The sequence below is a fragment of the Papilio machaon genome, chromosome 4 (assembly GCF_912999745.1).
Source record: "Papilio machaon chromosome 4, ilPapMach1.1, whole genome shotgun sequence".
Classification (NCBI taxonomy): Eukaryota; Metazoa; Arthropoda; class Insecta; order Lepidoptera; family Papilionidae; genus Papilio; species Papilio machaon.
The window spans coordinates 2705007-2729870 of NC_059989.1; the positions used below are offsets into that span (position 1 = coordinate 2705007).

Sequence of the window (24864 nt, forward strand, 5' to 3'; positions counted from 1 at the left end):
AGTTAATGTAAGGTTTTAACTCCGGCAAACTCTTTAAACCACGCATATGTTCCAACTCTCCCATTCTGATTGAAAAAATTGAAACAAGATTTTTTTTAACAGGTAGTGAAAACCGACGTTTATTTTAAGCGATCAGCTTTCAGTCGCCACCTTTTTTTAAATTCCGAGCGTAAACGGAAAGATAAATGTTTAGACAATCATATTTATACGACAAATGCATTTCTCAATCTGTCTAAAAGTTATTTATTTAATTACAAATACATTTTTACAAATACATAATTTTAATTAGTATAAAATATTCTTTTTCCTTTATCGCTGACGTCATTGATCAAAGTCTATAAATCCAAGATATTTCTTATCGCTAGTGATAAAATGCAAATTTTTTTGTCGATCAATTTTATTAGTATTGCTTTTTCGAATTAAATGTAAAATTCTATAAGAAGTAAATATCTTTTTTTAATATCTTTTACGATAAGATAAATAATGCAAAAGTTACTTTCGTTAACAAATTCACTTTCTATACTTTTACATAATTTCATTTGATTCAGATTGACCTTTATAATTTGAATCAAAGGTTAAAGGAATCACGACTTTGACCTTATCAATGAGTAATAAATATTGAATAACTGTTGCCCAAAACATAGGATGTTTTCGTCCAGACTATGTTCTACATCTATGCCAAATTTCGGCGAGATTCATGCAGCCGTTCTGGAAATTCCTTCGAACAGACATCCAAACATTCGCATTTATAATTTTAGTAAGATTATTTTAGTATTTCACTACGACGGTAAAGGAATTTTTACTCAACTATTAAATGTTAAAATAATAAGTATGCAACCATTTAAATCTATGTAAAGAAATAAATCACACAAAAAAGATAAAAGTATCCTGTTCTAAATAATCTGTAAATATTTTGAGACAATCAACATACAAAAGAGGTTCAATTCATTGTTTTAGTTCTAAAATGTCAATGGCCGCAGTTTAATAATGATAACACTGTTTGTGTACCATTGATAATTTGCCCTTCCCTTCATTACTTCTGACTTACGCATTTAAATAAATACAAAGCGGAATTGATACAATACGATAAACATATACTTCTTGTTATCTGCTCTCAAATATGTAGTTAATAAAAGTTGAACAAGTTATCTTGTAAATATAGAACTTTTACCTCCCTCAGTCAGTCAGTAACCCTCTAGCTCTATTCAGTCAGGTAATAAGAACCCAAAATCTATATCTCCGTAGACCCGCCATGAACCAGTCAACCATTACAAAATTCTGCCGCATAGCAGCTGACGCCGATATAAAGCAAAATAATTACGTTACATCCATCCATTTAGTGCAATTAAATTTAAGCCGTATAATGATGACTGTAAAACCTCATTTCCCAGTTCCATTTCGTCATTGCGTGTATAAACTTTTTGCTTGTTTTAATAGGTTCACGACCTTCTAGTAATATGTTACTGGACTTTGGTTTTTAGTTAATTTAGAAAAAAAAAATGTCAAATATGATCAGAAGAATTGTTTGGAGCAATTCCTGTTGCCAAGTTCCGTCATCGGAGGACACGACAGACCGCCATCCACACCATCTCGATGGCTAGCAATCCACAACCGTGCGGTTTTCCAATTCCAATGGTGTGTCCTCGGCGATATTTCCAAAACGTCTTAGAGTCCTTCGTCCGTCTTGTCCATGGGCGTCGATGAACACCTTGGTGTTACCGCTGCTCGTTTGCCCCATTCTCTTATCAGAAGTTCATATAATTAAATTTTAATAAAATTTATAGATAGACAATTTATTCGTTTTCACAATCATACGTGAAAATTAAATAGATTTAGATGGTATATCTACAATAATAAATAGAAAGTAGACAAGTCTATGAAACATTTAACATATTCAAATTAACACTTCGGCGTTTTAAAACATTTTTGGCACAGCAACAGAAATCTTTTATGTTTTTGCCTTTACCTCGATAACATTGATAGCATTATACGCTTTCTACAAACCTCTGCAATTTTTGCCTTTTTGCTTTTTAATATATTATAAGGTACGTTAACATTAGTTTAATTTCTTTTAATACTGGTGAATAATCGAATGAGATTGAAAAAAGATTGTATCGTAATTACTTCGGTCGAGTGATTGTGGTAGTGGTAGCGATGGTCGTGAGTGAGTCAGTCCGAGGCGCGCCGCCGGCAGCCGCGCCGGCTACCAGCGTGCAACATGACCACAATCACACCGATAAATAAAAATTAAATGACTACCGCTTGTTCCATGGAACTAAAATGAGCGAGGAACAGGACACTTTTAATTCGTGGGAGTTGAACGGACTTAACTCTTTGGACCTCTGGGATTACACTGTCGAACTGGAGTGCCTGCAAGGAACTGAAGGTTAGTTGCTTACGCAAGATTGTGAGAGGAACAACGTCGCATTTACCACTTGGCAAAAAAACTACGACGTGGTAGTTGCCATGGAAATATAAGTTGAATGCCCTGACAGGACGCTTTCATGTCTGCCATTACACATGGATAATTTGTTGTCATTTGCGATGGAATAAAATGTTGAATTTTTAAGTTATACGTACCGAAAAGTGGATCAAACTGAAATATGCAAAAAACAGGGCATTGTTCCATACCGGCAAACATTCACATTATCTTATCTAAGCTTGATTTTTATGGATTTGATCTACTTTGAAAATGAGTAACAGTTCATGTAATTTTAGCCATTATTTTGTTTTGTTATAAAAAGCATTCATTGTATCTTGGCTTGGCTATATTATTACTTTTCATAAAAAAATCAATTAATTAAAATATTTCTTTTAAAACTTTTTGCATTCGTTTTAGCGTTAAGTTCAGTATAGGCTTTATGTGATATCTCCTTATCTTTTCATTTAAATGTCATACGATTTATCTAAATCTATTTTTATCAATCTATACGAATATGATTGAACACGTGAATGTTATATTTACAAACGGTCACAATAAAACATGAAGTTCAATATAGTCAAAATCGAACCATGCGATTCCTATGAGATCTCAAGAGATGACAAAAAGATTTTAATTCAATGAGATGTCAAGAGATGTAAGTCTTTTCTTTTCATTAGTCGAAATATTTTTTTAAAATACTTTGAAATTTTAAACAAACTTTGAAAGAATTGAAATCAAGAATACAAAACAGCATTAAAACAATGCAACGTTGAAAATACGAATATATTAAGTGTCAATGAGTTACAAGTCAATTTACATATCTGGTTATTGTAAGTACCTTAAAAACAATACATCGACGGAAAAAAAAGAAAATCTCTAGCAGTACAAGTGTCAAGTACTTAGGTTTTATTGCTTCATCGCTGTAAAACAATAAAACCAATGATAATTGTCGAGACACTTGACACAACAGCTGTTAGACTTTGTTACAGCTTGTTCTGGCTCAATAATTTCTTGAACATCCAATTAACTTTAATAAGGCACTTCTTAATCACTTATCAAGGCAATGAGATATGATTGCCTCTATGTGGACATGTTGTACTTAACTAGGCATATTGTAAATTTTCAAAATTTAGTTAGGTATTAGGAATTAACTGACAGTTAGCTTCCTTCCAAATTCAAATTCAATCTGAACTCTTTGATGAAAATATGGCAGGCAATCACATTTATTTTCGTATGTTTTTATTTTTATTTAAATTAAATTACAAAGTAACAATAACATGTTAGTTTGTAATGTTTTTATTACGTGATCTGAATCAACTTGAGATCAGCTACTTGATTAGGAAGACGAAGGTCTTGTCTAGCCAGCCGTGACTTGCATGTCTTACATACTCTGGTATATAAAAAGCGTGCATCCATAATAATTTGCTTCTTTTACTACACCTTTCTACTGTCATAATATCATCTCCCGCGCTATATTTTATTTTTTGACTTGAAGTATTGCATCGTTGTGCGCTCACTAGACCCATAACTCTTACCACATATATAGATAAGAAATTTTTAAATATAGTGATGTAAAATGAATTGACTTATTTAGAATTTTTAGTATTTCAATATGTATAAAATATTTCTAACGAATAGCTTTTTACAATATCAATACGGGAAGAGGTTAAACCGCTTCTCTAATGTTACAAAAGCTTTGAATACTCACTTAGAATATTACATCTTACATTAACATTTAATTATAAGTCTTTATATAATTTACCATTATTCATATAATTAAAATATTAAAATTAGATAACGTTTTCAAACTATTAGGCTGGTATGCGTTCACATTCTTACGAATGCGAAACAATAACCACTATATTTGCTTAATTACCTTCAGTTACTTTGAGTTTCTGAATTTTTTTAATTTACCTTAATATATAATTTTAAATACATTTAAACAAGTTCTTTGTTCTGATGTTTATCTTTCACAGTTATAATTAGTGGCACATTCATTTTAGTATTTGTGACGACCGGTTATGTCAAGTGTTATAAGGGTGCGGATTATATGGTGGTTTTTCTTTTTTTTTTAAAAAAAAACTCGTGCAGTTGTAATGCATTGCAAGTGTTGTGGTGAGTGGTAACATTTAACTCTTTTTTTTTTCGAAGAAAATACAACTTTGTATCAGTGTTTTGGCAGTGGAAATTCATTATAAAGTTTGTGTTTAAAGTAGATAGACATATCTCTCATTTTTACGAGTATTTAATACAAAAAATTCTTTGAATTCCCGATTTGAATGAACAGTACTTCTCCTAAATAGTATTTATGTAGATTTTTTAAATGTTTTTGGCATAGAGTTTACATTGCAACTCAACAATTTAATTCGTACGAGTACTATGAAATCAACACAATATTGCAGTTTGTATTTACTAACCGTTTATCGAATTGCACAATAGTTACGCAGTTTTTCATGATAATAATACGAGTGACAAATATAGATTAATTACGCAGTTATTATATCAGACCATTATCAATGCTCTAATTAATCACTTGATTTTAGAATTTGAAACTGCTTAACTGTGACGTAACGTTTTCAGACCTTATTTTCAGTATGAAATTATCGTAATAAAAGATAAGGACCCGAGCAATAATTAACAAATGATTAAATACTATTTTATTTAAAATGAAAAAGTTTTTCATAGTATCATAATCTATTTTTATCTCATTACTATGTAGTATAGAATAGTCGTCTTACCGTGGGTTTCTGAGACCAAAATATCTGTATAAAACATATCGTCATCCCTGTCATTATATTTGACAGAGATAACAACATGTTTTACTGATGTTCGGATTTTTTATGTACATACAAAGGTACTAATTTTGATGCAAAAGCAAAATGTATCATCAAAAACTAAGGATTTTTTACTATATTACAAATAACGGTATTTTAAGAGGCCTTCATGTCTTACCGAAAAACATGCACAAAAAAATCATGTATATTTTTGTTAAAAAAAAAACAACTGGTTCTAACTAGTTCATGTTTGTAGAACGTCATCCGTTGTAGCTGGGAAAGCCTTCGCACGAAGCATCTGCCGGACATCGCCTAAGAGATTTTTGTATTACGTTGAACTCAGTTAAATAAAATTAAAATCGAGAATTTTTGAAGCTTGTAAATATTACAGAATTTTAATTGCAACAATCCAAGAATAAATAAATATAAAGTTATTTCTACCTAAAAATTGTAAAACACAGGCATATAACAAAATGCTTGTGTAAAATTACTTTAAATTTACTAATGAAGAAGTAGAACATTAACCTAACGCTTGTGTTCTTGCGCATCAACGCGCTTGAGTTCATCGCCTTCAAGAACACCGCGGTTTGTCTCATTATATCACTCATTTCACAAATAGCAAACTGCATACCGGAACGCATGATGTCTTCTAGCTTCTTAACAGCACATATACACATTGTCTAGCCATAAAAACGGGCAAATTTTACGAAAGTTACTAAACATCCTTTTAGTAAATTTGTAAAATATTATTTTTGTATCCTAAATGTAACTGTAACGATATACAAATTAATAAAAAGTAAAATTTAAAAAGGTAATAAAGAAAATAATTTTCATCATAAACTTGTCTATGGTGACTTCAATTACAAAGACTATGTAGGTCGATATAAAAAGATATTAAACAGAAATCATATCTTACCGGTAACTCATCACAATGATCCGAATGGAGCCAAGCTCGCGAGAAAGTTTCGTGTCATACAGACCTCTTTTCTTAATAATAAGTAATCATTAGAAATCCGTTGGGGCCTTGGCACTGGCATTGTTTCGATCAAAACCGATTATACAAATATGAGGACAGTTATCTTAAGATTCGATAGATAATTTTCCTAATTACACGCGATACGATCGATATCTTTTAATTACGTAGTTACATTTATAATTACAAAGTTAACATGCAATAAAAAGTTACAAATGAAAGTTTATGTATGGTTGCAGTGTAATATTATCCATAAATGCAACTTCCATTTTCTTCCAGTACATTAGAAATAATAAGGAAATAAAATTTACTCTGTATAAGTTTTAATAATTCTACTAAGCAACGAAAGTAGCAAGGTATAGAATAAATATTGTAATTTTAAAGAAAGAGTAAAAAATAAAAAAATCTGAATTTGTTATTTAAAAACTTATTCAAAATATGAGAGGGCTCAAACAAAGCTAACAATTAACCACTAAGCTATAAAAGAACACATCTTGCTAATCTTATAGAACATTTTGTATATAATCATATTTTTGCTTGCAAAAATAAATAGTTATAAAAACGTTACATGTTGATAACTTCTTAGTTACTTCAAGTGTTGTCAGTCGTTTTTCTTTTTTTCATGTCTCATAATTAACTTCGCACATAGCAAACCGGTTCTTTAACCATTCTGCTAATGCGTGGAAACTTCCTTTAAAAACTAATACAGTTACTTATCGTATTGTGAATGTAAAAATAAAAATCCCCTTAACATAACATAACCGAGAACACTCCCAGAGATCACAACATCAAGGGGTTGCTGGGATTCTTTGGAGAGTTGGGTTGGCTGGAGTGAATCCAGATCCTGCTAACACGCAAAATACGCGCCAGTCGTGGAGTTGCGGAAATCGAGCCCTTACAACTAACTAACATAACATAACTGTTGTACATATTCTGCACTAAGAAAAAGTAATTAACTAAATCCAAATTCAAATAAATTTCATTAGTAACTGTATTTAGATGTTGTCAGTTCGAAATTTCTAAACACTGAAGTGCTATGTTTATTTATTGTTTACTTTACTTACTTTGATATCATAGATAATATTAGTTATTTCAAATATCTTATAGGCTCGAGATCGGATCCCGCTACGCCACGCTACATCGAAAATTGTGTTCTGCACCTCTGTGCAGATTCTCTAATCGCGCGAAGTTAAAAGCTGCCAAGATATCTGAACACATTAATGACGATAGTAAAGATATTCTTTGTTATGTATATAAACGCTACAAATGTTTTGGAACTAGACGACGGACAGATAAGGCGCCAAAGTTAAGTTAGGCGTCTGTTGCAGAAATGATTTAAAATAACTAGAATGATTGTAAAATTTAACGTTCCGTGTTAAAAATGTATCGAGCAAGAATTATATAACGACTGACCGAGTTCAAACCGCATAACTAAACTTAACTCATCTGTTGAAATTTTTTTACCAAAATTCTTTGTGTAGGTACAAAGATTTCCTTATTAAATACACTGGGAGTTTAGTGTAAAAAGTTAAAGATCTTTTATACTCTGTTGTTATCCGTTGGTGGAAAGATAAAATAATAGTGAAACGAAATGTATATCGACAGCTAATGTTAGAAAAATATGTCATAAAAAATTTTAAGTTAAATTTTTACTTTCGCATAAAGATCCGTTAATTGTTCACAAAGGCAGTCTCTTAGTACAAATTTCTCGTAGTAAATCAACACAAAGCGGCATTTAACGACTCTGAGTATTGACAGTTATTATAAAATGTGATATTGGTTGATTTACAATTTTTTTTAGAACAATGTATGCAATTGGGACAATAAGTATATAATGTATTGGGACAAATTGGAACGTGCCCGCAACTGCATTACGCCACTGTTGTAGACAAATTATCTGTCCCTCGACTCGAAGACTTGATACAACCGACGACGTGAAATTCAGAATTCAATTGTAAACAAGAATTATTTGTCTGTATTATAAAACGATGACCTTGAATTTTAAGTCAGTGATTTCAACAATCCATTTTAAGAAAAAAAAAACAAAAAAAAATACTGATCTCATTTTAGTAGTTTTTAGTATCCAGTGTCGTAATCCCACCACCTAAAAATAATTTTATGTTTTTTTAATAATGAAAAATATGACAAAAATATTTTGTACTTCGAAAGAGGTGATCAACAGTAACGAAAGGAAGTTGTTCGCATCACAGTTGAATTTTTTCGCTTAACGTTGTGGTGAATTACATTTATGATCAATCGTATTAATTGTTCATTATTTTGTTACAGATTTGCAGCTGGCAGCTGAACTCGGGAAGACTCTCCTGGAGAGGAACAAAGAGTTGGAGACGGCGTTGCGGCAACACCAAAATGTCATCGAAGATCAAGCGCAGGAAATTGAGGTAATATTACACTTACACTTATACACTTTATAAAACAAAATTTCGCTGCGTCTTTACTTCTTCGCCCATCTATGTTAATCCCAATCCCAGTGAAAAACAAATACTCCAATCGATAACTGTTACGATACTAACGTTACTATTAGTTGAAAGTAACGCAGAGTTATATAGTTACCTTTAAGTTCCATTACTTCGTAATATTTCTTTGGTCGTTTCTTTGACCTCTTTAATATCTAGGATCAAAGAGTACTAAGTACAATTGACAAAACCACTGCTATTAGACAGCACTGCCCGAGTGCATGATAATGAGAGCGACGGAACTAGATTCTTATTTATTTCAATTCCAGTACTTAACAAAACAAACTGTTGCGTTGCGGGAAGTGAACGATTCAAGACTGAGGATATACGAGCAGCTGGAGGTGAGCATCCAGGACCTGGAACGTGCCAACCACCGACTCGCCGTCGATCATGCCGCAGACAAGAAGCACATCAAAACGTAAGCCCCTCATACTATCATTCTTACTTAAACATTAAGATCAGAACCAATTTGTGGTCACTTAAGCAGTTACACACAGACTTATCTTACTAAATATACACTAAACATTGTCTGGATCCTCCAGTAAGACCCCGTTTCCATTAGCGACTATTATTGTATGAACAATGTTTGTAACATTTCCTATAGACATACGACATTAAATACGACACTTTTAGCCGGCAATTCCGATTTAGATGTAAGCGTACTTCTAGAGTTTTTCGGTTAGTGGAAAAGAAGTTAATAACTAGCGTTAACGCCTTTATAGGCAATTTACCTCGTCTGCATTTTTATCACAATTTTTGAATTTAGAACGTAAACAACAGATTCTCTGTTATAAGCGAGTTAACTCGAATCTTAGATCTTTTTAAGTGGAATACTTTTCAAGCCTTTTACAGTTTGGTTAAAGTAATCCGCTTATCAAGCAGCTAGTTTGCGATTAGCCTACATTCATACAGATTCTAGTGGACCACGTTACAAGGTAATATCATTACATGTTAAGCCGTTTGTAAACAATATCTTTATAGGGGCAACATAGTATTACGTATAAGCTTACATCCCAACAATTATTACATTCTTGTTACGACCTCCAAGGTTTACGTTTACGGGTAATTATACACGTTCTTTACGAATGGTGGCCTTTATTACGCCTTTCATAGTCTTAAAGCCAACGCTCATGATGAATTGTTAAATATCTCGTTGTTACGACACGGTATTGCCGACAAACGCTATTTCTACCTACGCCATTAATTACTTTAAAAAACTTTTACTTACTGTTTTCGCAGAAAAATTATGGGGCTCGAGAAATCATAGTTTTTTTTAAGTACATATAATTAAAATTACAGTATTGACGCATGTTAAAACATTATTTTTTATAGTTTATGCTCAAACATCGAGACATTGGAGGGGAGATGCGAAGAACTTCAAAAGACTGTGGACGACCTGAACGCTCAACTAGAGATCGTCAGACGAAGAGCTGAACGTAAGCCAGAGAGCGGCGAGAAACCTAAAGAGAAGGTTCCTAAACCATTGGAACAATCCACGCCAGACTCTAAGAAGCCCATTTCAAACAGCACACCAATTAAGACCGTGGCACCTCTACCGGAGCTCACGAAGGAAGATGAGGATTTACTCAGATTGAGCGATGAATTGAGAGAAAATAAAGTAGCGTTCGCACAAGAACAACGGCGAGTGACGGAACTGGAAGAACAGCTGGCTTCCATGGTGCAGGAGAACAACAGATTGCAAGATCAGCTAAGGAATTGGCATCAAAGAGACGATGAGCCAAAGTCGATGCACGAGGAGTTTGCTATCCTTGAGGAAGTGAGGTAAGAGTTGTTCTAAAAATACGTGTTTACGACTAACATTCGTATCATTTTATAAACCTACTTCTAAATTCTAATTTATAACTCTAAACGAATTTTATTATATTACAGACAAGGACAGCTTTGCATCAGATGTCTACGAGGCGTCGAAAGGGGCGATGATATGTCGTCCATATTAGACGGTGATGATGATGACAGGAGTGCGATCAGCTCGCTCATCCTCACACCATCAGGACAAGATAGTCCCCGAGAGGATCACGTCACCAGCAAACTCGTCAAATTCGATGTACGTATTACAAACGCATGCGCGCTTTAAAACTAACTTAACTTTCCCTTTATAGCTTTCCTATCTTTCTGTGATAGTTTCTTGTTCTTTATTAACATGTTTTTGTGTAGATATATGTAGAAGTATGTATATAGTAACAATATTAACTCACCATTCCGCAATGATATGTGCAAAACAAATTAACAATTACTAACATACTTATAAACGTTAAAATAGAAATGAAAATGAAACATTCAGTAGATCCCATTACAATAAATTTATTGTAATTACGAATTGAAATTCTATTTAAATATTTAATCATATCCTAGCACCAAATTGAAAAACACAATTAGTTATAAATCTCATACGAATGTTTCGATCGTTTTAGGCAACAAAGCTTTTCCAACTGCCCTTGATGTTGTTGATCACGCTTTGCATATGCATTATGAAGCGCATTTGCAGTAGTTTTCTTTGGATATATCGTATGTAGTCGAAGGTACGTCCATTACTGACACCGTACTCAAAGCGAGTGGACATCAAAGTAACTTATCATCGGGTGACGGTCATTAGATCATGTGTGAATTGTAATGTGTCTAAATTAATAATCTCCTAATCGCAGCTTTATCGGAGATTTGGCTAACTGTCAATTATGCTTGTCCTAATTTGTTTGAAACTGTATTTATCCATGTTGACTGTGTTTTTGTGGAGTAATGGCTGTATTTTTGACTAATTAAATAATTGAATATTGAATCACAATACTGTGATTTAAGACTAACTCTGAACTTGAATCTAATAATTCACTAGAAATCTTTTAGGACATTGACTTTGACATAAATAATGAATTTCTATTTAATAAAAGATGTCTTACCTTCAAAATAATCTTATCTTCACGTCATTGTAATCGTAATCATTAAAAAAAGTAACCAAAGAATCGAATCATCATTTCTTTTTAATATGGGCTTTATGTCTATTTCTTGTAGTGTTTGTTAAATCACCGGTAGTATATTATGTTTAGAATTTAGAGTAAAATAAACTTTAATGCTTTACAGAATGCTAAGGAAAAATTGCTCCAAGGTATTTGGGCCAATAAGGATGACGGCCAAGAGAATCCTTACAGGGAGCTGGTTCAGAAATACGAAGCTCTTTTGGAAGTTCAGTTGTCACAGGTGAAGAACAATAGGAAAAACAAAGACAGCTCGCTGCCCGCACAAAATCAATCCGGCCCTCTCTCGCTACAAGATGAGCTGCAGACCTCCGGCGACTACAGCCAGTTCAACGTCAAAGATACCGATGAAGAGAGCGGCCACGGAGGAAGCGAAGAAGCCCACAAGGATAACCAAACTAAGAAAACTGAATCAACTTCTCGCAAGAAGATCATCCAAACGCCAGACTTCTCCGAAGCGGAAACATCAAGCTCCGGATTCTCCGACGAAACAAGCAACAAAGCAACACAAACTGAGCGAGAAAGGCCAGGCTCCTTCCTTTGCACAATCGCAGACGGCGAGCATTACAGATTTAGCATTTACGACGATGTCAGCCCGATGGACAGTCGCTTCCGCAACCGACCGGAATATCGCGAATTGTTCAAAGAAATTTTCACTATTCTCAAAAAGGCCGCTGAAAACAAAGACGAAGGAGAGAGGCTGCCCCTTCTCGATGATACTACAGCTGGTAAAGTGCCTCCAGTAACCCCCGCCACGGAGGAGCCACCCGGCAACTTCACAGATGATACTCAAAGCGTACTGTCTTCAGTCATGTCTGAACAATCTCTCCCAGTATCCGATATAACCGCGCCGGAAACGCCAACCTTGAAAGAAATGGAGGTACCACTTCCAGAACCCGTTAAGGAAAAGAAACCTGAAAAGAAAAAGGAAACTAAGCCGACCCAAGTAGAGGCCACCGATGAAAAAGTTAAAAAGAAGGGTGCAAAGAGTAATGAAAAAGAAGTAAAGACTCCCAATATTTCTACTGAGAAAGAAGAGGAAAAAGAAAAAGAAAACGATAAAGAGCGCGTACTAACTCCGCTCGTTCGTCAACCGCTGGAGTACATCGCGGCCACTCGGAAGAAGTCACGTCACCGCAACCGCAAACACAGCCAAGACCGGCAGGGCGCGGACTCGCCGGTCTTCCCGTCACCACCTAAGATCACCTACCAGAAGCAGTCGAACAAGAAGAGGCGAGACTACAGGCCGATCGAGGCCAGCCCGCTGGTGAGAGTCAACGAAATGGAATGGAATGGAAATACGATGCAGTTCTACAACCGCAACATGCATTCTCCCTCTTCGAGCGTCAGCGGTCGCACCGGAAAGATCTATCAGGGATGGAACTCGGAGACCGATTCCTGGGACATCAAGCAGAGCACCGCCTCGCAGGAGATACACAAGTTGAGGAAACTCGAGCTATCCTACGCTGAAGTACTCAGGAACGCGGACAAAACAAAGAACAGGCGTAAGAAGCATCAGTAAACTACAAACTAAAGATAAAGACTCCCTTCTGCAAACTGCAGGAGCCGAGTGATCCAATCGCCATTTGTCTTTGCCAACTGGACGCATTTAGTTTAAGAGTTTTTGTGATCTGCTAGTGTTACACATAAGTTTTACTTAACCTAACAATCATGAAATTGCCATAAGTAAAGTGTAGTCGGTACACATACAATAGAACTATATTAAATCATAACTACATTCATATAATACAATAGAAGAAATAGCCAGAGATTTAAATACGTAAATAAGCTCTAAATACGATATCAAGCTGGTTATGATAAAGTATATGGAAATAATGGTTGCAAAATATTTTAAATTTATGTAGAGACGAGCATTTAAAATCACGTGATTATTTTATTTATCTAATATTATCAGTATCTATATGTTTTAAATAATGACGATGAATTAATTTTCTTAAATATTAACAATAAAAATAATGGAATTAAAAAGTATTTATCCGTCACATTTTGAGGTTATGTGCGTATTTAAATCTTTAAAACTACCCCTCCGATATCTCATTCCATATTCTCCGCGTAGAAAATATCAAAAGATATAAAATTGCATTTAAATTATATATTTAAAAAAATGAAGCATGCATGAAGTATTCAGCTGAATTTTTATTTAGCTTTCGTAATTATATTTAATTCGATATTTTCAACTGAATAGGTTTTTTTTTATCCTTTAACTCTATTCCGTTGCTGCATTAGTCATATTAAATGTATATTTGAATTTATGATTTGTAAATATTCATTTTTTTATAAGTTAATATTTTTTATTGCCATGGTAATGAGAGTATTTCTGATTCTTTATGGAATTGTATCCTAAATTTTTATTTAATGAAAAGAGAAGACAGAGGAAGGTTAAAGGTATGAAATAAAAAATTGCATAGTAATTATTGGATTTTAATTTAACCCTCCCTTAATAAAATATTTTACTAGAAAATTATTAAAACTAGATATTGTAAGAATTTAGTCTTGATTTCGATGTATTAGGTACTAAAGGTAATCAGTATTATTTAATCACTAAGATGTGAATTTAACATTTGTCATAAATAATAAAGTGTAAAACGAAAGAATATCCTAATTTACTAGTTTCGTTTTTTCCTAAAAAAAAAAAATTAAAGGATCTTTAGAGGTATAAGATGCCATAATAGAGTGAAAAATTAAATTTAAATGACCAGAGGCATACACCGAAAATCTAAAAGTCATCAGAGTAAACTTTGACAATCGATTAAAGTGTTGCCATAATTTTAAACTGACACCTGTCAAAAATCATCATTTAACCCTCACAGGACCATAAGATTTCCAAGACTAAATATGCCAATACAACACAATATTTAGCTACAATAGCTTAGCACACTTCTTTTTTTTTATTTGTTCAGAAACACATTTGCTGCTTTGGACAAACTTATTTTGACATTCAGTAAAAAAATATCGATAAAAATAATAAAAAACTGAAAAATATTTATTTTACATAATATAATTTAGAAATACTTTATACACAGATTACATAATGAATTATTTTGTGGATGCGCTCATTTATTCTGGGCATCGAGTTCTCTCTCTACGATCTTGCGATACTCATCAAAGCCGCCCTCAACACTGGAGACGGAGCCGCCGCCGCACACCCACAGCTCCTTACACACCATTCGTATTAACCTCTCGTCGTGAGATACTAGAATCACACCGCCCTAAAACACAATTTTACCTAAATTAAGAAAAATACATGAAAATCATCACCTTAAAATATATGATAGAAGGAGACAAAATTATTTTTAAAATCAGACTAATCAAAGAGTACACTTTTGTAGATTTCTGGTATTAATTATTTGGCTGATGATCCTCGTTAGTGTAAATCAATATATATACAAAATCTACTAGTCTTCTAGTTATTTAAAAAAAAAATGGGACCCATCTGCAAGCACTTCCTTTCGATTAAAATAATTTTTATCAAAATCGGACCACCAGGGGCGGAGATACGCAGTAACACACATAAAAAAAATACAGTCAAATTGATAACCTCCTTCTTTTTGAAGTCGGCTAAAAATAAAGTAGTGTTAGTTACACTATTTATAACTCAAGATTGGTCGAACTGATTTAACTGAAAATTGATGGGGAGGTAGCTTAGAAGTAGGAGACGGACATAGGAACTTTTTTATCTTGTGTGCATTTTTTTTATTCCGCGCGGACGGAGTCGCGAGTAAAAGCTAGTTTAGTATAAATACACTTAATCACTTAATATAATTATGGTGTACTTACTGTATACTTATTGATTCCCTTGCCCAATGCTTCGATAGTTTCAATATCGAGGTGGTTGGTGGGCTCGTCGAGGACGAGGAAGTTGGGATTGGCCATGCACATGGCGGAGAAGGCGACACGAGACTTCTGACCTCCAGAGAGGCTGGCGATGGTCTGCAGCGCGAGGTCACCGCTCACACCGAAACTCCCCAACTGACGTCTGTACTCTTCTACTGATTTACCTGCAATGGAAAACCTTCTTTATAAAACAGTAATCATTAGAACAAACATTGTCATGTTAATTACAAATAACATTAAACTTTTTTGCTATGATCTGAATCCATCAATTCTCTCAACAGTATATCATGTTGTTCGGTAGTGTTGCAATAAAATGGCAGTGGTAGATAATTATACTTTATTGTATCCAGAATTATAAAGGATTTATAGAAAGGCACCAGACAACACTTCTTGACAGGAACATAGCACAGAGAAAGAGAGAGAGAAAGGAGGAAGTTGGCATAGATTAAGTATAAAGGCGCAACATGCATAGACTATATAATACATTAACAAGTAGTATATTACCGGGATACGTCTTCTGCAGCAATTCGACAGAGTTGACATTCATATCGAGCTGGTCAACGTGATGCTGAGAGAAGTAGCCGAACTTGAGGCCGCGATGTACACTTCGCACTCCGCTCGTTGGTGATAATATGCCCATTATTATCTTCAGTAACGTCGTCTTACCCGCCCCGTTGTCACCAACCTGTTACAATATACTATAGCATTAATTAAAAACCAAAATGTTACTTACCACTGTGTTTGTACCCCTGAACTTATTTATTATCATTTAAATTCTCTTTGAATAAAATAGTGACATAAATATATGACAAGTGTCACTGCAATCGTAACACATAGTTACAATAAATGTTTCCGTATAATTTATTTTTAAGGAATTCAAATTTAAAATAAATATAACCTCAAAACAATTATTTTATTCGCCCTATCTATTTTTATTACCTATGACGTCACAATATGGAATAAATAGTGTACATTATTATATAAAACGTATTATATCATGAAATATAGAAATTTATTCGTACTTCAGACTTTCGTATAAGTGCAGTCTCATTATATCGCCGTATAGCTAGTTTATCTAAATTATTTTTTTATAATTATCAATAAAATTTTTAAAATCTTCGTTCATACAATAAAGTTCAATTTTATTAAACAATATAATTTTAGCCAATGTTTGCATTTTCTCGTAGTTGTAACGACATCAAGGTCGATAGTGACATTAGAATTGCTAACAAATAAAATGTACCTTCACTTTTAGACACGATTCTTATGAATTTTTTCATTGGAATCTCCGATTTAAATATCAATACCAAATATAAAATATTTCATAATAATTCTATCTCTAAGACTATAAATATATAAGAAATAGTTGAATTCAAATATAAAATATACTACTATACGAAAAAGTAATGCATATAGATCTCTCGCATGGAAAAACGTAACAAATAATTTTTACGAAACTGTTTGCGGTCTCAGGCTTACATCCAGCCTTTTTCCTTCAGCCTTTTTGGATATTTTTTATAAAATACTAGCTTATACCCGCGACTCCGTCCGCGCGGAAAAAAAAAAAAAAAACGGGGTAAAAATTATCCTATGTCCTATTCCTGGTTCTAAGCTACCTGCTCACCAATTTTTAGTCAAATCGATTCAGCCGTTCTTGAGTTATAAATGGTGTAACTAACACAACTTTCTTTTATATATATAGATTTTTTTTAACATTCATTCAGTTTTTGACGTTTTGGTTTTATCTTACATTTTGTTCATTTTATATAACTTTATCTTGTTCTTATTTATTGTAAAATTTATAATAAAAGTTTAATCATTTCGCAACATTCAGAAATTTTTAAGATTTTTTTTTTTTTTTAGTTATTTTAAAAATATATACTTACAATACAAATTCTAGATTCGAGTGTAGCACCGAGATTGACATTGGAGAATATAACTTTGTCCTTTGCGTAGTAGAAGCCGACCTCGTTGAGTTGCAGGATTGGCGGAGAAAGTGGCTCCGTCTCCGGAAACCTCAGCTGCACCTCGATCTCTTTCTCTACAGGTCTTAACTCTGGTCTAAAAACATACTTAATTAAAATAAACACAGTATAGACCGATAAGAATATCTGACCTGGTGGGAATAACTCAAATTATGAAAGCTAACTAGGGCCTCCCTGACAGAATCAAAAATGTCAAGATAGACAGTGATAGATCCCGCAACAACAATATTTGTTGGGTACACGAATTGGCCTCGCCTGGTGCAATACCACTACTACACAGAAGACAGGCGTCAAGTGGAAGTAATTCTGCGTACAGTCTGATGAGTGTGGTACCGGAGGCCTTATTTTAGTCTTCTTTCCCTTCCCACCCTTTTCTTTATAGGAAAGGATGGGAAGGGAAGGTGGATTTGGAGGAAGAGGGAACGCCTAGGAAGGAGAAATATCCTCTTTTTGTGCGTCCAATTCTCCGTTGATTGAAGCTAGACAACGCATCTGCATTTGCGGATGTCTATAGGCAACGGTCGCCTCGCTATTTCGGCGAATCCAGTTTGCTCGTTTGCCACCTTATGATTTAAAACAAAAAGATATCTGTACTGTAGCTATCGTGTCATTCCTTCTTCTATGTCTAAGTAGATTTTTTTATAGATAGAAATCTAGATAGAATTCTGATAGAATCAACCGCAATGAACCAAACAGCAGTACATATATTTGAAAATAAGCTACACTCACTAGATGGCGCTGTTAAATTAGTGTCTGAATGTAACATAGATGTCGCTAGTAGCTAGTGTGTATGTAACTCACAGCCTGTCGAGCATCTTGATCTTGCTCTGTACGGAGGAGGCGCGGTTGGCGTTGTATCGGAAGCGGTCGATGAACTCCTGCATGTGCGCTCGCTGCTGCTGCTGCGCCTCGTACTCGCGCTGCTGGTTCTTGTGCTTCTCGCTCTTCGTCTTGTCGAATTGCTCGTAGTTACCTCTGTGACATAACGTTCAATAATAACGTGCCCCCCATTTTCTTGAACGGGGGGTCCCTATTCTTAACTTAGATTAAATGTATTAAATTTTTAGATTAATCAAATTCATTACAAATCGTTAATAACGTACCTCCTATGTGAGGTAAAGATTTCTAGAAAGGAGAGATACGGGGTACCTCTTCATAAGAAATGGATCGTTTAAAAATTATTACGGATTATATTTAATTATGAATTTTATCTCACCTCCACCGTAAGATATTTTCTTAATTAATAAATGGTCAATATAATAGTAAATTCCAATAATGTTTATGGTAATATGATGTAAAATTTACATTACGAAAATGCGATTATTTACGTAAGAACAATCGACGCGTGACAACAAACACCGGAAAACGTAGGTGGATTGTTTTCTAGGTATATAAATTAAATTCCTACACTGTATATGTATAAAATTAATTTTCGCTTATATATTAATTTTACCTATATGTATCTATCCTCTGTGAATGTAAATGCAATATATCAGTGGGAACAGTGTCGAGGAAGTTCCGGTCGTGAGACACAACGAGCAGCGTTGTTGGCCAATTCTGCAGGTAGTTTTCTAGCCAGATGATAGCTTTTATGTCCAACATGTTGGTAGGTTCGTCGAGCAATAGTAAATCTGGTCTGAAATACAGAGAAGAATTCATTTGAATTTAAAATTGAATGATTCCGATTAAAATTGGTACTAACAACTGTGCCATTCTTATCAATAAGAGTCGACTAAATTCCATATTTATTAGGTGCTAAGAAATCATTACTCTTACTTATAGGTATATTATAAATGTTTGAATGGATGGATGTTTGTTTGAAATTTGGCATATATATAGATCATAGTGTGTAAGAACAGATAGGCTACTTCATTATGGTTTTTTATTACTAGCTGTCACCGCGGACGGATTCGCGGAGACAGCTAGTATATTAATATTTTTAAACATATAAATCACTTTTTCAAGGTGATGACGTATGAGAAAATTTAAGTACAATTTTCAATAGTTTATAGGAAAGAAACATTTCCTTACTTTAAATGTTATAAAGATTTATTTTTTTAAATGTAGAACCAACTCATATTTACAACCTATATTTCTGTTTACTATACACTGAACTAGGAACAGGTTTATTCATAATTCAGTGAATAACATTAAAGTAGCTATTTTTATAATACAGGTCTATGATAACACAGTTGTTTTGTATTGCATCATTAGTTAATATGGAAAATATGCATTATTATATTTACATAGTATTTATTATTTAATTTTAACTTCCTTTATGTATATTACAGTATGTTAATATGCAAGAGACTTCTTTTCAATACATAAAAATACAACATCAAATTTTAGTGACGCAACTAGAAACGATCATTGAGAAAAAATTACAACAAAAAACAAAATTTTATATGAATTTTTTTGTGTATTTTTTTGACATAAAAACAATGAGGAAATACAAAACAAACAGTATAGTCAACAATGCACGTAAAAGTATAATAAAATGCGAATAATTGTATGTATGGATAGATGTTTGTTAGAAGGTATCTCCAACTAAAACCGCTAAAATTGATGTAGAACATATTAAGAAAGAACACATAAGATATTACGTTTTTTTATTTCGAGCGGACGGATTCGCGGGCGACAGATAGTATTAATAACAAACTTACTTAGAAAACAACGCACGGGCCAAAGCTAGCCTCATTCTCCAGCCACCGGAGAATGTCCTGGTCGCTCTGTTCTGCATCTCAGTGGTGAAACCTAGACCACTGAGGATTATTGAAGCACGCGCAGGAGCTTTGTCAGCCTCTATATTCTCTAACTGGGCGTACACTTCACTTAACTCTGTTGATAATGATGGATCTGTTGATCTACAATAAAACAAATTATTATTTTACATTCTTATGAATATTACAAGGGTAACTATTTTATATTTTTTTTATATTACAAGGTGGCAAATGAGCAACCGGCCACATGAGTTCGCCGAAATGGCGAAGCGACCGCTGCCCATAGACATTCGCCCTCAATCCTCACCCTCAATCAGCGAAGGAGGAGACAAACAAAAAGATAATATTTAACCTTCCTATGCATCTCCTCCTCCATCAAATCATGTCCTTTCCTAATAAGAAAAGGGCGAGAAGGGAAAGAGGACTAAAATTAGGCATCCGGCTATAAACTATTACTATAATATACTGTCTTTCCTTAAGCAGTCTCTCATATAACAGAGTGTGCTAGCGATTACTACCAAAGTATTTAGAACAACATACTTTTTTTAATTTAAACAACACACTCCATAACTATAACATTTTTTATTAAAGTAAATTTTAACTCTGGGAAAATAATAAAAATAATAAAAAAAACACCTCAAAATATACTGGAAATATTATTCAGAGAATATTTGACTCATACAATGACCAATAGGTACACTTTTAGCGAACATAACTAAAATATCATTGAGAAAAAGGTCACAACTTTTTTACTTACCCATTATTAATAGCTATTGTTATTTCTTTTTCTCTTCTAATTAAATCCTCTCTTACTGTATCACATTCTAGAACACTCTGTAACGCTAACGTATCATCACCCACTACTTCTTGTTCTACGTGCAATATAGATATATGTGAAGGTATTTTTAGTTGCTTTGCTGATATCATTCTCAACAATGTCGTTTTACCGAGACCATTTCTTCCGACCAAGCCGTATCTTCTTCCAAATGCCAGAACAAGATCTGCTCCTTGTAATAATACTCTGAAAATTATGAAGTATTGTACATTGAATAGAAAATGCTGTATAAATTATTGTTTTATAATTTCATTATTCTAAGCATTTTAATTGATTTACTTAGATTAGCCTTCAGAATTGTAGATTAAGACATAATAAGTAGAGTAAAACAGTTGATTAATTTGACTTTTATAATAGTTTGTAAAATACATCATATATGCTTATGTTTTTTTTAATTCTAAGTACCTTTAAAAAGTTAAACCACAGTTTTTAACTAATAAACGGGATATTAATTACTTCATACAAAACAGTATACTATAAAATATTTGACTTAACTCAAGCAAGTCTATGATTAATTTACTTTATGATTGGGAGGCAATTGAGTCTTGAATCAATTTGATAAACATTATCTCTGTCTGCATAAAACATTTAATTTAGATGAAATAAACATACCTATCACCATAGGCAATATCAAAGTTTTCTATCCTTATATCTTGAGTTCTGTTAGTGCCCTTTGCTTCTAACTTGCTGTCCTTCTTAGAGGTGACTTGTGATGCAGTGGCAGTTTGTAAGATTGGGGCAGCAACTGGTACCTTTGCATCTTTCTGCTTTTGCTGTTTCTGTTGTAATTTTGCCTCAGCTTTTTCTAATTTTTTAGCATCTACTTTCTGAAAATAAAAGTATTTTATGTTATAAATCTAATAATGGGTCATAATCATTTAAAAAGTCATTGCTACTTTCATCAACCATTCCTTAAGCAGCATTAAGAGGGCCCCAGTAAGAATTTAATTTTTACAAATGTTTAAATGTCACCTAAATTACCTAAGAGACCCTAAACAAAAAAGACACCTATCTGAGAATACCTTTCTTTTGTTCTCTATTTTACAGTCACATAGTTGAAATAGTTTCATCATAATTTGTGAAAATTAAATCTATATCCAATTTATACTTTTTATGTTAGACATATTTGAAATCTGCTTACAAAATTATCATCTCTGGTCTGCAACCATATACTCTTTAGTTCTTCAGAATCATTTGTAGTTGTTGTCATGGAAGCCAAATGTATGGGAGCATCGAGAACTTTCCTGGGACCATTTGTATTTCCTGTCTTATCAGGTTGAAGCATATGTAATAACTGCTCACATATTTCCCTAAAACAAAATGACAAAAACAAATTGCTGTTTTATGATACTTATAAAACTTATATTAAAACTTTTTTTATATAAAATTTCAGAAAATTGTATTACCTAATGTCATTTTCTGACTTTTCTGATATTCCTTGTAAAACTTCACCGACAGCTTCATAAATTTCTTCGGTATCTTCAAATTCTCCAGCACTATTATCTAAGATATCTAAAAAAGAAAATATTACCACCTTTAAATAAACATTAAATGTAACACGTTTTATCACAGAATTTTACATGAAACTTAAAAATATAAAAGAAATGCCAAAACGAAGTTTATTCGAATAAATGTGCAATTTTCATTAACTTTTTACAAAGAAAGTTTCACCGTTTTCTAACCTCTAAAAACGTACCTTCCACATATTTTTTAAGATCATCGTCTATTAAAGGAAATTGACTTTTAATAAAATCACCACAGTTAGCCATTTCAGTTGTAGAAGTATTGTGTAGGACTTGGTTATTACCAAGAATTATAAATTATTTTAACATTTATTTGAAAACTATCAAGTTTATGTCAAGGTGTCACGTCAACGGAGAAACTGTCAAATTGTTTTTTTTTTTTATAATTCATAAAACTCTGAGCTCAGCTAAAGAATAAACTTGGTCTTAGGCTGAAATTTATAGTCGGTACTCGGACTTAGCTCCGACTTGACTTAGGTTTATCTTATGGCAAACTCATCTAAGCATTTGCTTAAAGTTATCTCAGATTCGAATTTATAGTCGTTCTGGGCTGAGATTTTGTCAGTGTTGCCAATTTAGCAAATTTTATGCAAAATTAGGCAGATTTTTATTACGTTTAGCACATTTTTCTTCATTTAGCATATATCATTATTTTTATTACCATATTAACTTATATAGATATAAATGAAATTTAAAAATGAACATGATGCATTTTAGACGTATTCAAAAAATCACAAGGTAATATATATTTTTTATAATAATTTAGTTCGGCATTCATAACAACGAGTATAGCAGATCCACTTTAATAGGCCACATTTAATACTTGGAGGACTTGTTAAAAAGATAGTATATTTAGGCATATTATAACAGGTCTTTAAGCACATTTTGAAGTAGTCGAGGTGGCAACAGTGATTTTGCTAAGCAAGAGAGTTTTACAAAGTTTCTATTCGCACAATATCTTCTTGGTACTTCTCAGTATTTAGAAAAAATATATTTAAAATACATGATCCATATATCATTTAACTTATTAATTTAATCGAATAGTTGCATTTATTTATAATTTGCTATCGAAATTATAAGCAAAACGACGAAATAAACATTTTTTAATTAACACTTTTGTAAAATTATGGTTAGGTATACGGTAGAACGGAACGAGATAATTTGACTTGACAAAGTAAATGACAACGTCAAACCCATAACAACAAAATAAAATAGATTTTGTTATTGTTGAGGTTAATATCTTTTCTATCATATTATGCATTTCTTCTGGAAGTTGCCTTATCTACCTGGACATATAAAGATTCCATCCTTTGATGTTTACCCTGGACCCGTATTCTTACGGACTTTCCATACTTTATCTTTCATTTGGATTTGGCTAACAAACAAACAAAGATTTTCGAATGGATTTTTGAGGATATTGTCTCAAATAGATAAAATTGACAAGCTTGGAACATCGCATCAACAGGTAAATATGATCAGTACCGGCAATAAGTAATACTATATTTATTTTTCTGTTAATAAAAATAATCATGTATACTTTAGAAGAAACCTTTTTCTTTGGTATTATTTTTTGTACTAATTTTCTTCTTTCTGTTGTAGACTGTTTGTGGAGATTTACCAGGCTTAAGCCAACCTAAACCGTACATCATCATAAATAAAGTTTCAAGAAAATTGAGTCAACTTCTACTGCAATTTATACGTTTCCCTATCTACCTACATACGCAAATTGGAATAATCGGGTAGCACTAACAACTTGCATGGACTATTAATAAATATATTTCTTCTTAAATGTTCAGAATATGGTTTTTGTTTGTTTATTTTATTGTAGCAATCCATGTCGTAAGCAAAATTGAAATCCTTTGAAGGGAGAAAGAAGTATTTGTAAGAGTAGGCAGGTACAAAATCCTTGGAAACGGAGTGGTCATCAGGTGAATCCAAAATATATGAAAAAGGTTCAAAGTACGCACATACTCCGAAACAGCCATAACAATGACAAGTTCATATTGATATAATGCCAAATGCATATTAGTAAACTCCTTCGAAATCGTAGAACAGTGGTAAACACCAGCAACAACATCATTTACACGAATGGGTCGGCTCGCCCGGTAAATACCACGATCACACAGGAGACAGGCGGAAATGGAAGTAATTCCTAGTTTCGTCTGATGAATGGGCGTGTCTGAGGCCTAAATTTAGTCCTCTTCATTATTCCACCCTTTTCTTACAAGGAAATGATGGGAAGGTGAAGCGGATTTGACGGAAGAGTGGACGCCTAGGAAGGGGAAATATACCCTTTCTGTCCCTCCGTCGATTATA

General features: G+C 33.3%; 2 protein-coding genes across 4 annotated transcripts in view; one reads left to right on the forward strand and one right to left on the reverse strand.

Moving 5' to 3' along the window:
* LOC106718531 (nipped-B-like protein B) overlaps positions 1–13541 on the forward strand; it is a 58775-nt gene extending 45234 nt beyond the window's left edge. For 2 of the 3 annotated variants that reach the window (XM_014512646.2, XM_014512645.2), the window contains exons 2-6: positions 8456–8568; positions 8913–9061; positions 9976–10425; positions 10534–10708; positions 11737–13541. In XM_014512646.2, the coding sequence (XP_014368132.2) occupies positions 8456–8568; positions 8913–9061; positions 9976–10425; positions 10534–10708; positions 11737–13152 (2303 nt within the window). In that variant the 3' untranslated portion in view covers positions 13153–13541. Of the gene's footprint in view, positions 1–2156; positions 2387–8455; positions 8569–8912; positions 9062–9975; positions 10426–10533; positions 10709–11736 lie in introns of those variants that run through there. The other variant, XM_014512644.2, reaches the window with a different exon arrangement.
* A 1092-nt stretch (positions 13542–14633) lies between these two features.
* Positions 14634–22895, reverse strand: LOC106718384 (ATP-binding cassette sub-family F member 3). Its single transcript, XM_045686775.1, has 12 exons — positions 22722–22895; positions 22432–22537; positions 22167–22335; positions 21638–21852; positions 20948–21211; positions 20134–20334; positions 18924–19106; positions 18272–18445; positions 17372–17546; positions 15990–16170; positions 15429–15649; positions 14634–14860 (listed from the first exon to the last, which is right to left on the reverse strand). Exons 1-12 carry the CDS (start codon positions 22792–22794, stop codon positions 14705–14707), a joined length of 2118 nt encoding a protein of 705 aa, XP_045542731.1. The 5' UTR covers positions 22795–22895; the 3' UTR covers positions 14634–14704.
* Between the last annotated feature and the right edge of the window lie 1969 nt (positions 22896–24864).